At 35.1% G+C, this 17,106-nt stretch overlaps 1 protein-coding gene across 4 annotated transcripts in view; it reads left to right on the forward strand.

Moving 5' to 3' along the window:
- Positions 1-17,106, forward strand: part of LOC127944828 (phosphatase and actin regulator 3-like) — a 58,028-nt gene that overhangs the window by 5,494 nt on the left and 35,428 nt on the right. For 3 of the 4 annotated variants that reach the window (XM_052541134.1, XM_052541133.1, XM_052541132.1), the window contains exon 2: positions 14,374-14,535. In XM_052541134.1, the coding sequence (XP_052397094.1) occupies positions 14,374-14,535 (162 nt within the window). Of the gene's footprint in view, positions 1-12,861; positions 13,151-14,373; positions 14,536-17,106 lie in introns of those variants that run through there. The other variant, XM_052541135.1, reaches the window with a different exon arrangement.

Consider the following 17,106-nt stretch of genomic DNA (forward strand, 5'->3'; position numbering starts at 1 on the left):
CAATAATCATGATGTTCTTATGCAGTTAATGTTAGTGATGGTACCTGTAAGAGTACAATTACCTGTAAATACTGAAAGCACAGTATTGTGTTAGACACAGTACCCTGGTTTCACAGACAAGGCTTAAGACTAAAATGTAGATCTGAGCAGTTTCAACTGAAAGAAAATTGCACTGATTGATCTTAAAATATGTCAGTGCCTTTGTTTTGTCTCAAGATGCACACCACTGATGTTTTTTTTCTAAGGCACGTTCATGAAAATGTCCTAATTAAACTATTGCCTAATCCTGGTTTAACCTAAGCCCTTTCTGTGAAACCAGGCCAGTGTCTAAAACAACTTTATCATTGTCTCATCTTGTGATACGGTTTTTTGTTTTACAGTTTATAGTAGTATTATCAATGATTGCATTCCTTTGAAATATTGAAAAGGTTTTTGGAAGTGAAAAGGAATGTAATATACAGTGAAAAATCTTTAAGGGGGGGGTGAAATGCTCGTTTTCACTCAATATCCTGTTAATCTTGAGTACCTATAGAGTAGTACTGCATCCTTCATAACTCCAAAAAGTCTTTAGTTTTATTATATTCACAAGAGAAAGATAGTCTGTGCCGATTTTTTCCGGAAAAACACGACCGTCTGGAGGCGTGATGTGTTGGCGGAGCTAAAGAATCACAAGCGCAAGTAGGCTTTTGCGTTGAGAGGGTCCAAAACAAACCATGGCTAAAAGTCAGATTAAGCGTATATTTATGATCCCGAATCAGATCCAGAGGCTGAAATTTAACAAGAGCAGCATCAGCAATCAGTCTCTATGTGGTATGTACTGAGACTGTATATATTTGCTTAGCGGTTTTGGAAAATGACTAAGTTCCACTTTGTCGTCTTTTTTTTTTTTTTTTAAGCTGTAAGTTACATGTGGAAAGTGCAGTTTGATGACAACATCGCATGTTGTTTACTTGATGTGCTTACGCGCTGATAGCTAAGTTAACAACACAGAGATATTTGAAGCAGTTTTACTCACCGCATGCGGTTCCAACACATGATCATGACCCTTTTTCGTTGGGACTGCATTATCCTTAAGAAATAAACGATATGCAAATCCATTGTCAAACTGGGCCTTGTTTGTAAAACAAGCATCTTCGAAATGCAGGGAACAAACAAAAACACTTGCACAACTCCGTTGATGCTCTGTAAAAATAAACTCCATCCACTGGTCCCTTAATGCTGTTTCTCTTTTGGTAATCTGTGCAGGGTTGTCTTGCCCTGGCAACCAAAAACACACTCCTTTTGTGACATTTCGCGACGCTCTCGCTCTGATCAGTGAATGTCTGTGCTCTCAGTGCTGTGCTATACGGGAGCGCGCGCTCTTCCGGCAGACGTGCCTTAGGACCCATATAAGGAAATTCCGCTCCATCCAACGTCACACAGAGCCATACTCGGAAAAAACTTTCCGAAACTTGTGACAAACCGGAAGGAGTATTTTTGGAACAGAAATACTCCTTCAAACGTACAACTTAATTTTTGAAACTTTGTCCATGTTTAGCATGGGAATCCAACTCTTTAACAGTGTAAAAAACTCAGTATGCATGAAATAGCATTTCACCCCCCCCCCCCCCCCCCTTTAACTGACATTCCCAGAATTCCCTGCTTTACATTTCACATTTGATGTTTTTCACTGAACTTACTATTTTTTAAGTAGCTAAGTTTTCTTATCAGTTATGCTCATTAGGCTTGTGTTACATCTGATGTTGTTAAATGAATGTTTATGTGCATTACATTAGTGTCGTGTGTTACCATGATGGAGTTGAGTATTTGTGTGAATGACATTGTGCACCTTCACCTGCTCAGCTTATGAAAAAGCTGCTTATGATGAGCTTTGGTTCATCATGTGACGTTCTCATCACCGCCTGCTTTTATGGTTATTAATGTATTGCAAGGGTACTAAATGGATTTCAGAATTTCAGTAGTTTGTTATATTTAAATTATAATCAGTTAATAAAATGTGGTATTTAAATGTAAATTTAAATTAAATCTGTAAAACCAAAAATGTCACTACTGTATTTTTCTTTTTTTAATGGTAAAATTCTGGCAACCGCACCTTCCAGTGTTTGTTTTTAAATTAACTTAACTGATTTTTTTTTTTTTTTTTTTTTTTACAGATAGTATCATTAAACCTCTTGAAACTTTCATATTATGCTACATATAGGCACTGGATAATACACTGTTGGAAAGACAATAAACAACTGTAGATTGTGAATGAATGATTTAATGAGATCACGTGAAAATAATCAGTGGTGTATAAAGTACCTGAAAGTCAAGTAAAAGCACAGATATCTTACCAGAAAATGACTTTGGTAGAAGTTGAAGGCACCGTCTAGAATATCACTTGAATAATATATATATAAATGATCATACACAGCTTGAGTAGCAAGTTTCTGTTCAGTTTTAACTATTCCTTCCATTTAGTATTTTAGGGTAAGAATAAGAAGCACTTCTTCTGGTATAAAAAAACATTTCATTCTGCATCTGAAATAGCATGTATTTACACAGTTTATGTATCTCAGAGGGGATTTAAACTGCAGATACAGTTGTATAAATAGGCCTAATGTTTTTTGTTTGTTTTTTTACATAAAACATTGAATACTGATATTTGAAATAATTTAAATGTTCATGTTCATGATTGAGTCATTGAGTCATTTATTCAACTGATTCGTTCAAAAAGCTGATTAATTCAGTAAATAAACACCGTCCATTGCTCAGAGACGCAAAACAGTGCTGTGATTTTGTTTCGAACTATTTTCGTCTGCAAAATTGAGCAGAAACAAGCAATATTATGTCTATAATAGAAGTCACTTATTCCTTTAATGAACTTGTATAAATGTATTATTTAATGTGTTCATGCGTCTGTAGAAAAAACGGTACTCTTTGTGTGATATAGCTTAAGTTAACTAGGCCTATATTAAATTATATCAATATAAAAAGCATACAGAAGCATTTTTTGCAATCAACAATTTAGAATGCCTAGACTTTTGAGTTTTAATAGACTTTAATACACTCTGTGTGTGATTTGGTGATATAGACTACTTCATAACATCAGATTGCACATCATTACAGCAACACTTACCATATTATCGCAGACGATGCTGAATATCGCACACCCCAGCCTCGACGCAAATCACCCACGGCTGTGCACACATCAGGTTTTGCAGGTTTTGGTTTTGTGTTTTAGGAGTCTAACTTGCAAACGCCAGACCACTGATTCAAACCTGCTTTCCTGCAGTCTGTGTTCTTCTGACTATTTTGTAGTAAGTAACGCATATACTTAGGGGAAATGTATCTGAGTAAAAGTATACATTTTAATTAGGAAATGTAGTAGATTAAAGGTAAAAGTTTTTTTTTACTTTGTTACATTACACCACTGAAAACAAATATTCCTCTCTTTGTCGCCTGAATGGGCCTCATTTCTGAACTTTCCTTTCAAGACCCTTGCATATAAACCTGAATGAGCCAAAGTCCCATTGCTTTGAAAGCAAGTCTGGGCTCCCAAATATGGATTCTGATTAGCTAATATGGCCCCCCAGTTTAATTATTATTTAATTTTTTTTAATGTGGAAATAAAATGCAAGCTGTGTAGTTGATTAGAGTTAAATTCTGTGGTTGCAAAATCAGAAATTCCTGTATGAACTGTACAAAGAAAGAGAAATAATTAATATCACACCTTTCCACAACAAACCACATAATAAGGTGTCCGTTGCTGAAATGTGCTGAAGTTCAGGCATTAGAGGGCAATCCCTAACCCGAAGAATAAATGTTTGTGTTTAAAAGAAAAAGTAAAAAGATGCTAATAAGCAAAAACAAGACCGTTGCCATATCTCTGTCATGTGTACGTCAGTGGCTTTTGCCTTTAAAAATCCTAAGGTGTTGTTCCAGCTTGGGATTGTCTTTCCACGATGCAGACTAAGTTATATGCACTGCATAGTGTACAAGAGGAGACAAGACTTGACCTTGTCAAGCACAGTTCAGCGGCTCACAGCTCTCCTCAGGCGTGAAAACTGAACACAACAACAAGCTCAGCGACCTCCCCAGAGATACAACACAGAGCAGATAAGGCATATGACAGGCTCGTCTTTTCAGCTGTATATATATCTGAAGCAAAAAGTTGTATATTTTTGAGGTTATGTGTGTAAAAAAAGTTTTATGGTTTCCACAAAAAAAAAACTGTACACTGTAAAAAAAAAATTGATTGTAATCACTGTTCTTCACAGTCAACAGATCTGAGATCTGTTCATTTGCTTCATCAGATCTCATTTGCTCTTGTCTAGTTAATACTGAATGCAATGCTGTTGGAAAGAGCAGGTCTCACTCTCAGCACCTGAACCACCTAAAATATTTCATAAGCTCATTTCTCATTCATAAGCTCGAGCGGAGCTGCCTTGGATGGATGGCGCAGTTTATTGTGCTGTTCGTGATTCAATGAATTCCAGAGCTGCCCGGTGAGACAAAGTTCCCAAAGTGTCTGTTTGTGTTGAACGGTAAGTGAAGCCATGACTGTAATGCAGTTTAAAGGCAATTGGATGGAGTCAGGGGAAAGATAGAGAAAGAGAGAGACTGAGTGGGTGTGAGCGAAGGGGAAACGGGCAAAAAAACAATGAAGAGACGCAGAAGGATGAAAATGACTTCAAGTGACTCACCAGAGAGTCAATTAGGACCTTTAATAAGCAAATATGTACATCTGGCAATACACACAGAGAACATTAGGGCATATTTCTATTCTGAACCATCACACGCCCACGTCAGAGTCAGAAGTGCTTTTCGAGATGCGCTTGTCAGTGTGACATTCTGTGATTATCTTGACGTATGCAATCATTTTTAGCATAATATTAGATGACTGTCTTACACCTTTTACATCAGTGCTTCTCTATATTTTCTGTGCCAGTGCCCCCCTACCCATTATTCAGGTCCCTCACCACCCCCATCAAATGAAATGTAGTCAACTTCACTTAATATTTAAGTTGATTATTATCTTCTCAAGTCAAGTCACCTTTATTTATATAGCGCTTTATACAATACAGATTGTGTCAAAGCAGATTTACTAGACAATTATTAGACATAATTTAACAATTTTGTCTTAAGAAGTCAAAAAAAAAAAAAAAAAAAAAAAAAAAAAAACACACACAAAAGAAACGATATAAACTAAAATACCAACAATAAAAGCTATAGCAATTATATAGTCTTTCAAACTACTATATGAGAAAAACTCTCAAATTATTTCAGGAGAAACCTTTTTTAAAATGTCCATTATTGTGTTTTCGGAATAAAAACGTCTGTCATTTAAAAATGGACATTTTATTAAAATATGTTTTATACTTTTTTAAATTAGTAAATAAATCACAAATTGGTTTATCTTCCCCTTTCAATAAAAATGAATGAATGAGTCTTGTGTGATCTATTCGACATAACTTCAGCTCTGGTTTCACATATTATTTGTTAAGTATATATATATATATGCAATCATTCCATTCTATTTGCAATTTATCATAAATGTATAGATCCAACATAGGTTTGATGCTTTTAATTAGCTTTTAGTGAAAAAATTATACAAAATTTTCCTTACAAATTTAGAGGACAAGGGAATATTGTTGCGCTCAGATGAAGGGTAGTTGTAAGTCCAGGTGCGTGAAAACCAGTAAAATGTACAAGAGACTGTTGATGGCTCGCACTCTGAAAAACTAGAAAAACCTTACAAATTTAGAAAATACCTTGTTTTAAGAATATATCTTATTATATATTGTTTTCTGAATGAACATGGTTATTTTGGTGGGTTGGGTAAATATTACATTTACACATGTGAATGGAAGAAATGTAAACCCTCCTTTAGTACATTTCTTAGAATTTATGAAAATTATTGAAAGTTTGGTTTCAAACATTTAAAAGAAAAGTAGAAAGATGGGAAACACATGCTCCTCATTGTAAAAATACTATATGAATGCTGTCCTGATGTGTATCTTTGTTATAGACATGAGTCCATTACATGTTTTGTATGTCAATGTGGCCTGCCTTACGATTACGATGTTGATATGTCCTCCGTCTTGCATTGTACATGGCTACATTTAAAAAGATAAATGTGCAATATGCAATTTTAAATGACAGTATAAAATTAGTTATTTAAATAGTTAAAAGATTTCTATTTAAAATTGTGTATATATATATATATATATATATATATATATATATATATATATATATATATATATATATATTTCAATCTTTCTGTTCAACAAATAATGAAAACACCTCCACACAATTTCTGAACAGCATAACCACTTTCAGCTATATAACCGCTATAATAATAGAAATGTTTCTTGAGCAGCGATCAGCATAATTTCTGAAGAATCCTGTGACACTGAGAAATGGAGTAATGGAGCTTTTGCATGACAGGAAAAAAAAAAAATTAAAAAATATATTAAAATAGAAAGCAGTTCTTCCAAATGGTAGATTTAATATATAACAGCCCTTATATATATAATATATATTTATATATATATAAACATGTTATTGAATGCTACATGACATTCATGATATTTCATTTGACTGGATGTCAAAATTCATTATCTTTAGTTTCCCAAAGAACAAAAAAGTGAAAGTAAATTATATTTATGAGTGTTCAGAAATTTTCCATTTAAACCAAGCGCAGCCAGTCAGCGCACTAGAAGCATTTATATTCATTTTTCCAAACAAGAACAAGAGAAAAGTATATGTGTCTGAATGCTGGCTGTTGTTTTGACTTGATATTCGGCAGCTGTGCTACAGAAAGCTGAGTGAACACTAAAGGCACGAGTCATTGCTATGGAAATGATTCACCATCTACAGTAGTTTAGTAGCATTGGTGTATACTGACAGGTCACACTACTACACTGGACATGAAGGGCATCAAAGTCCATTATAATCAGTGTTTCTGTCACTGAATGCACGCTAATTTGCCCACAGTAAACTGATTCTCTGTTATCTTGGACAAATAGATATAGGGCAAGCTTGCTTTGATGCATCCAGTGTAGACACAGAGTTAAGACATTGCATACCATTTTCTTTTACAAGTTTCAGCTCATACATAAACTCACTTAACATTCCCCAAGAACAGAAATATTACATCCAGCGCCCCCCGATGCTCTCCAAATGCCCCTGTTGAGAAACACCATTTTACATTGAAAGCTGTACATGCAGCAGGACTGGATGTCCATTATGGGTAATGTGGGTCGACGAGAAGCTCGTTCTAAATGGCAGGGTAAGCAGCCAGGGCTTCAGCACCATATCGACCCGGGCCAGAGGACTGCCACAAATACTGTGCTCACAGAGGCTCAGCAGCTGGGAAAGATAATACACTCTCAACAATGACCATCTAGCACAGAGAGCCTTTGCTTCTCTCTTGTGACTTCTGTGCCCTTAATGCCGTCAGTTGCCATTCTTTTCTGTGTCTGAATCTATTATGTGCTAATAATAAGAGTGAGTGAGTCACCATTTAAGAGTTTTAGTTGTGATACAGGCAAAACATGAATTAAGTAAATCTGACTTTTTTATTTATTTTTATTTCCAGTGCAGTGTCTGGCAGTGCAGTGTCTTCATTCACTATGTTTATATATAGAATTATGTTTGGTATGAGACATAAACTACATTGGCTTCCATAATACTTTATTCCATACTATGGAAGTCAATGGCTACCAGCCACTGTTTGGCTACCAGCATTTTTCTTTTTTATGTTCAACAGAAGACAGAAACTGATACAACATGAGGCTGATTAAATTATGACAGAAGTTTCAGTTTTGGCTGGACTATCTCTTAAATATGCCTTAAAATAGCTTGAATATAGATTTACACCAATACCTCATTGAAAATGTACATGAACCCAGGAATATGCAAATTAGTCCCCGCCTCCACTCAATCACACCAGCTCGGACCTGCTCCACTTGGTTAACTGAAGTGGTACATTTTTAGTGCAGTTTTCAGGAGAATGCTCAACATATATAAACTATGTAGAGCCCCTTTATAAATAATTTCACACAATATATTATCCAGATGTGTAGACTACCTGTTCATAGCTGAAAATTATTTGAAAAGACAGATTTTTACAGATTAAAGATTTTCTTGATAAATTGGTCATGAGGGTGAGCAGCGACGGTCATTATATGAATATAAATGGATTATGAATATAAATGGAAAATCTCAAAACATTAACCTGTCTGATTTGTCAGGGTTTGCTGCCTAAGGTGCATGAAGCTTATGGTGTTCTGTCTTAAAAAATTCAATGGTATAAGGCATGGTTAGCCGGGTGACCTGAACCTGACCTGTTACTGTCATACATAAATCATGACCCAGAAATTGTTATCAAAATCGATTTCTTTAGAAATTTTGGGAAAAAAATAAAATAAAAGAACATTGATTGGGGACATATTCATTCTCTTGCTTTACTACAAGTGTTAGATACGGACAGATATCCAGAGTTAAAAGCTGGATAGAATAAGTAATGTAATGGAGAATGTAAGTCAGATAAGGAAGTAAATTAAGCTGCATAAATCAATCTTGAGAAACAGTTATAGTTCTTCTGCATAGCAAGAATAGGATTCAGTACAGGGGCAAGATTTGGCTGGTTAGGATAGGCCAGTTAAAGGCATCGTTCGCCAACAAAGATGATTCTGTCATTATTTACATGCTCTTATTTTTTCTCAAACCTACTGGACTTATTATTTCTTCCGTGGATACTTTTTTTTTTTAAATGTCTACAGTGATGTCCAGTGTTGTTTTAGACCCAGATTCACTGAATGGACAAAAACAGTTGAAATGTTCTGGAACGACGTGAGTGAGTGTAAATAATGACCGAATTTTCATTTTTGGGTGAACCTTCCCTTTAACGTTGGAGGCTCTTAAAAGCGTGAAATTGACTTTATGCTCGTCTGCTGTCTGAGCATTTGACCATGAGGCCTTGAAATTTTTATATTTCTTAGGATAGTTCTTTGAGTAAATTTAACACCTTCAGCTCTATATTACAGAGAAAAAAGAAAAATGAAAGTCTACACAACTGACTTATATTCAGAGGACAATGTCCATGGTCTCATACCCAGCATGCATTTTTTTCTTTTTTCTTTCTTTTTTTTCAATTTTGAGTTTTCTTTTCCACTCAGCATTTTTTTTTTACAGAGACTGCATCATCAGCTTGGTCCTGGAAGTCAGTGGAGCTGTCTCGAGTCGAGTCCCTGTAAGCCGCGTCAGAGACTCGTTATTTAGTCCCTTCCACTTTTAGCATCTTGAGGAGGCTACACTGCAGGCCGTTGTCTTCTGACAGATGGCTGCACAGTTGTTGAGCCAGTGGGTAAACTAACATTGTTTATCGTCGTTTCTAACATTGGAGGACCAGAACTGCTCATTTCTCACACTACCTACTCCTATGATTTCTGAAAATTGACTGCTTGTATTTTCATACTGATAAGACTAATATGTACCTGGTTATGTGTCTGGTTTAATAAAAATGTACTGTGACTCTCTGTCCAAATGACTGAACCATTATATAAATCATATTTTTTCTTTCTCTATTATCTGTTTTTCCTCAGTAAATCATTTCAAAGTAGTTGAAAAACTTTGATTGTCTGCACCACTCTGATTGTGCTTAAACATTTAGACACTTAAGAATAATAATGAAGCTATTTTTATTTTTATTGCAAATAATTAATAAACGATTAAAAGTACTGTTCAAAAGTTGCTTTTATTCTGCAAGGATGCATTAAATTAACCAAAAGTGAAAGTCAAGTCTTTTACATTGTTACAAAGACCTATATTTTTAAATGCTGTCTTATAATTCATCAATCCTGAAAAAAAAAAAAAAATCTTGATTTTCACAAAAATATATTAAGCAACACAACAGTTTTCAACATTGAAAATAATAATAAATGTTTCTTGAGCAGTAAATAAGCATATTAAAATGATTTCTGAACGATCATGTGACACTAAAGAATAAGACTAAAATTTGTCTTTCATTCTGTCAAAAAAAAAAAAAAATGTGGGTAATGATTCACATCTATATATATATATATATATATATATATATATATATATATATATATATATATATATATATATATATATATATATATATATATATATATATATATATATATATATATATATATGATTTTGTAGTGCTGGAGTAATGATAAAAAATTAATAATCAACTTTGAATCACAGGAATAAATTAAAATGTATTGACATAGAAAACAGTTATTTTAAATTCAAATAATATTCTACAACATTACTGTTTTTACTGATCAAATAAATGCAGCCTTAGTGAGCAAAAGAGACTCCTTTCAAAAACATTTCAATAAAATTATAACATTATATAAAAAGCATAAGCCAAAGGTCTCCCTGGACAGATCAAAGACCAAATTCCCTTAATTAAAGAACAATAAAATTCAGATCTGATTCCATATCTTTGTATAGGACATCTTTATTCAACAGAATATTGTGTCTGTTTGTAAAAAACTGGCCTCAGATCAGCAAAACTATCCCCTATGTGGAGGTCCCTCTGCCCCAACCACTTACAATGAGGCCCACGTTCATGTGTCTGCTATGATTACATCTTTAGTCATTGATGAATCGAATAATATTCTTAATCTATCACTTTCATCTCTGGGGTGACATTACAATAACTGCTCGCAGTATCTATCTACTGCAGACAAATGGGTTTATACGGCCAGCATCTCCAAAACCAGCCTCAGAGGACAGACCATAAGCAACTCCATTACATTTACATACATTTACTTAAAGCCTCTCCCAATGCCAAAGAGCTTTATTAAATAAGGCATCCATCACATCTGAGTGGAGAGGTTCAAACTGAATTTCAACTCCAAATTGTTTGTTTGGTATAAAAGGTTTATAGTATTTTGCCTGAGCTGGAAATATATGAGTTGAGATGTACAGTATGTATTCAAAACAGTCATATTTGAAGTATTAATGATAATTTAAGGATGTTCTTGGGATAGAGGTACACATGTTTTCTTTGATGCATAATTCCTCTCATATATTTAATACAGAATGGCATTTATATACAGTATGCTGCTCAGAATCTGCAAAGGGATAATTAAATGTACCGAATCATGTAAAAATATACAATCTTTTATTGGAAAATTAAACAGCATTTTTTCAAACTTTGCCTAATTTTTTATAGAAGTTTTATAGAATTATTTGTCAATTTCAGTGAGTGAGGAACAAATTTACACTGATGTGCGTTATGTGTTATGTACGTTACGCTATATCTGCATGTTGAAGCTGCTCAGGCTGCCAGTTTCTCTTTCTTCATGACATAGTCAAAGTCAAAACATCTGCTAGTGTGGATTTTCCAAGTAATAGTTGTGCTAACATGTATTGTGCACGTTATTTTTCCACAGACATTGGTGCTGTGATATTCAAATGATGCGGATTTCAAAACAGATGGATCATAATCTAATGTGAAGTACATATTTATATCCGGTGTAAATGTGGCTGAAGACTAAAGGAGTGTAAATTTGCTGACAAAGCCATAAGCAGTATTTGCCAGTTTGTTAATAAAACAGGTATCCACCTCTTTAAAATCATGTTTGAAGTGTTTTGTAATGAGCTGTGACAGAGATAAAAAGGATATGAACTTCTAAAGCAGCCTAAATCAAAGCAGACATGATCTACCTTTTATTTATTTATTTAATTTTATTATCATCATTTATGTATCGGGATGTGTTCTGCAATAGGAATACCTGGAACTACTTTAAGACAACTTGAGTCTCAGTGTTATTTTAGTATTGCTGATGTACTACTTATAATTAATTATATTAAATTTTTATATTTTCCCTCTCATTTTAGTTAAAGGTTTAATTTTTTTTTTCAATTACATTTTTTTTCTTCATATTAATATGTCTATATAGTTTTTGTTTTAATATAATTTTTTATTTATTAGCTTATTTAGTTTTAGTTATTTTGTCCAAACTAAACAAAAATGAGAAATGCTGCCTTGGCCAACAGCTGAAATAAAATACGTTTTGTTTTATTTCAGAAAATAGTATTTTATTTCAATAAATTTTGTTGTTATGTTTTTTTTTGGTGTTTTAGTTTTTACTCTACGATAATAACCCTGGAATACAGTACTATTTCAGGTTTGCTATTACAATAAAAGAGATAATTTTGTCATGCATTGTATTATAATGATTACAGGATTAATACACCCTGTATGCGTAACATATATGTTTACTGGAGTCTTATATCAGTGGTTTTGGCAGGTGTTTTTGAGATATTTGTAACGTGGGCATCAGTGGCACACAGCCAGCATGCAGGTCTTTGTGCTGACTGGCTCTCTGTTCATAAAACGCTGTGCTTTGCTCTCCTGTCACTTACTTAATGAATAACTGTGCAGATGTTCATTCAGATATTGTCAGATGTACTGGATAATATTTACTACTCCTTTTAAAAATTCATAACCGTGCTTCTTAGTAGCACACATTGTCTAACAGATCAACATCCACTCTTACTGTAGCTACCGATAGGTTAATATTAGCTAATTAGTTAATATTTCCATTCCAACAGATTGTCCAGCGTGCCAACAGCCCCTTGTACCACACCTCCCTGCTTTGAAGAAAGGACTACTGTGCTTGATATTATATGTTATGAAAGGCTGGGCCCTGATTGGCTGCTTGAGGTCTTCTGCAAGCGCTTCCGTATAGCAACAGACCCCAGTTCCCCCCTCCCCTGCCCGTTTCCCCATCTTCCTTTCCGTAAGACAGTGGCAGCCCCTCATACGGTGGCTCGGATTCTGCATCCGAGGGGGCTTTGCTCTGCTGCCGCTGCATCTGGAGGAGCAGTAACCATAGTAACAGCTAGGCTTTGCTGACCCTGGCTTTGTTGACTCGCTGCGCCGCACAGTTTTCAGGCTTGACCTGGATTGCTTATACTACTGGTTACTTGGGCAGAGATGCTCAGTCGATTGACCTGCTTCTTTTCTTGAATGGTCAATGATCAGAGGACTTCTTTGCAGCGCCTCTGGGTTTGTGACGGCACTCTGTCGATGCCCCTGCCCACACTATTTCAGTAACAGAGTGTTTCGCAGAGCACTGACTCATTTGCTCTATGAATGGAGCTTTTCCTGCCGGTGAATATTTAAAAGGATTACCTCTAGTTTGCTGAAGGATTTGATGCTGCTGTTGGTCTTGTAGATTGTTCTTTGACGATAAACCATTGCTGACTTATTCACAGCCGCATCGCATGTGTGTGTGTGTGTGTGTTTATGTAGGCAGATGTATTTGTGCTAAAGCTCAAAACTGAAAGACTATAATCAGAAATTTCGTATAGACATATAATAGAAAAGTTTTAAGTGGTACATGCTATGTAATTGCCTTCATTTGAGCAGGAAATGGCATAATTTCTGGTTTGTTTTCCATGACAAGAACCACTTCATATTTTAAATCTGTACACAAGCATATAAATAGCCTCATAACTAAAATATATGACTAAAAGACAAAAAACAAAACTACTAACATTTGTTTATCCCATCCTTATTCAAATATGAAAGTTTATGAATATATATATATATATATATATATATATATATATATATATATATATGAAACACCAACCTTGCTATGTGTTCTGTACTAGACTAACTGAGACTTGTCATGGCACTTGTATACTGTTGTTGTTGTCTTGCTGATCTGATTGTTTCTATTGTTCTCATTTGTAAGTCGCTTTGAATAAAAGCGTCTGCTAAATGATTAAATGTAAATGTAATGGTATCATGACAATTGTATGTCACTATTTGCAATGATGTTAATAATGATGTCAAGCTTTAGAATTGCATATATAATACATTTTCCCAACGTTGTTAAATGATTTTTTTCCCTGTGATGGACTGACCATCATTCAGGGTGTTTCCCTGTCGTTGACCTGAGAAATTGGGAAAGGCCTTACATCCCCACAATTTAATATAGGACAAGCGGTGACAACACACAACAGTAATGTCTACATTTAATGAATAGCCCATAATTTACCTTGAAATTGTAATAAAATAAAAAAAATATATAAAATGATTCTAAAGTATTAATATGTATTTAATGCTTATAAACATTCTAAAAAACAAAACATTCTCTCCATAGGTTGATTAGTGTGTGACAGTCTGTTTTTAATCTGCTCTGTAGTTTTAAATGAGAAGAATGGACTTTAGACAAATAAATCCACTGAAACATGGCTCCAATCAGATTAGGTGCTTTTTTAAATGAAGCAGCCAGTTTCAGTCTCATGGATCTTCCCTTAACCTCTGTATACATGTTCATGTCACCGATAGATGCTGATGGTTGCTGTCTGTCTTGTGTGTTACAGATGTGATGGAGCAGGAGAAGGTGCTGCGCTCCAGCTGTTTGGTGAGTGGAGTCCACACCCCTCCCATCCGGCGCCACAGCAAGCTGGCAACACTGGGGCGTATTTTCAGGCCGTGGAAATGGAGGAAAAAGAAAAACGAGAAGCTGAAGCAGAGCTCTACAGGTAAGACAAGCTGGGCTTTGTTTCCCCTTTTATTTGAATTTAGTCTATTACTGAAAACATGGCTGAGTTGATAATACAAATGAACTTGCAAAGATGTGTTTGAGGAAATATTTTGAGTGTTGAATAATGTAAAAGTACCTTTTATAAAATGTTAATAAAAAATATTGTGTTATTGCCAATTCATAACAAAGACACTTAACAGAGATTTATGAATAGGGAAATATTCACTGATGTGGGATATTGTTTTCACAATATCAAAATTATTGTTTCGATACCGATACCTAGTAAAGAATTGCGATATTTTGTAACTTATTCTGTCAGTTGTGCAACCTTTTCTTTCAGAGGAGAAAACTCAGCCAGTGAGCTTTGTTGAGCATCATATTTTTCTACCAGTCGTGGACCGGCGGCCACAATATCACTTCTGCTCGGACATGCAGCCTAGTGATGCGCGGGTCTGGGTTTTGTCCAACCCACGGGTCCCGCTTTTATGAATAAAGTTACATTTCTTTGAAAATGAAATATGAAAATATATATTCCAAATATTTAATATAAGCTATATGAAATTGCACTAATGATGTTTCGTCTGTGAATGAATCTTTTAGGTGAACGAATCATTCTCGTTCTAGTAAACCACTGACTCATATTTCTCATTCCTCCCTCCACAGCAGCGCGCGAGCACGGCACTATTAGCAGCGCATGCGCAGCTCATAAACAGCTCTGTGAACTGTTTCATCCTGTCAACTGTTTTATGAGTTTCATGAGTTATTTGTTGAATGTAGAGTAGTGGTGGAAATTATGATTCTTTCAAGAGATTCAATCATTTTCAGTTCATTCACCAAAATTATTCGTTCAGAATTGTTCACTGATTCGTTCAGTGATTATTTCTTTGTATTACACAAAATATGCCAGCAGGTGGCAAAAAAGTGTATTACAGTATGTGTTACGACTTAAATCAACAAACGCATTTACTTGTTACAAAAACTGATCTGGCTTTATTAAAATGTGTGCATAATCACATTCAATATATAAAGTCTAATTAAGTTGTTCAGATGAACAAAGCACAAGGTTTTCTTGCCTAATTAGCATTTTAATTGTTTGGTCAGACAGTTTGTATTATATTCACATTCATAAATCGGGGATTAAACGTGGAGTTCTGTATGCTAAATATCAAAAGCGTATGTGCACAGTACCTGTACCTGTGCTTTGCATTTTGCGAAATTGACATGCTAAATGGCAGACTAACCCAGTTTACTTTCATTAATTTCGTTCATGAACGAGATAAGCTATGTACCAGTTCAGTCATTTCATCCACGAACAAGATGTACTAAATAATTCAACTCATTCACGAACGACATGGGTACCAGTTCAGTCATTTCGTTCACGAACGATAAGATCCCTAGATGTATTCAGACTCATGAAACTCGTTCACTGAAGGGCGTATTTGTTCACTACATTCAACAAATCACATGCTCTGTCACATCTCATACTCAAAGGCTATTGGCTCGAGGTTGAGTAATTCTTTGACAGGATGAAATGGTTCAGTTACCCAGTTCATTGAGCTGTGCATGTGCTGCTAATAGCGCCACGCTGCTGTAGAGGGAGGAACTTCAGTGAATGAGAAATATAAATCAGTGGATTGCGTGAACGAGAACGATTCATTCACCTAAAAGATTCGTTCAAAAAGAACGATACGTTCACGAACAACACATCACTAATGTAGAGAACCCATACGCCCTTCACTGAATGAGACCGAGAGATCTTCTCATTCGTGAACGAGTTGAATTAAAGGTCCCATTTTACGCACTTTTTTCAAGCTTTGAATGTATTCACAGTGTGCAATATAACATGTGTTCTTGTTTCGCGTGTAAAAAAACACAGTATTTTTTACACAATTCACCTATCTGTATACCGCTGTTTTCACTGTCATAAAAACGGGCTGATGACTTCCTTGTTCTATAAAGTCCCTCCTTCAGAAATACGTAATGAGTTCTGATTGGGCCAGCGGTTCCTGTGTTGTGATTCGACAGCAGTTGAGCGAGTAGTTTTGAGAAGCAAGTGGGCAGGAGCGTGTGCAGGAGATGTATTTATAGTCGCAGGAGATGTATTTATAGTCACAGGAGCGTTTTTACTGACGAGATGCGCATTAAAATCGCATTTCGTTTTTTTGCACAGCCCTACTGTAATGGTTTAGTTTAATAATAAGGAAAGTTTGGTTTGTTTATATGTTGACCTTTAAGCGCCCTCTTGTGGCGAGGACTGTGTATGGTAACCTTCATATGACTTGTTGCATTGAGTTCATTGTGAAGTGTCATGGCTGAAGTGCGGCTCGTACGGTGAGGTCGTGGCCCACATAAGGCTGTAAGTCGCTATTATTTATTATATAAATATGATGTTTATTAGGTTTAAGATGTTTAAAAGTTAATTCATTAATCTAGAGATGCAAATGTTGCTAAAAACGAAATGTGAAGTGACGTGCAAAGCGAGAGTATTAACAGTTAGTCAGTCCTGTATGCTAGCGATCTTTTGTTATGGTTAATAGGCTTATGTGAATTCCGTGATTACAAGAAATTA

This window comes from Carassius gibelio, chromosome A23, assembly GCF_023724105.1.
Source record: "Carassius gibelio isolate Cgi1373 ecotype wild population from Czech Republic chromosome A23, carGib1.2-hapl.c, whole genome shotgun sequence".
NCBI classification, from domain to species: Eukaryota; Metazoa; Chordata; class Actinopteri; order Cypriniformes; family Cyprinidae; genus Carassius; species Carassius gibelio.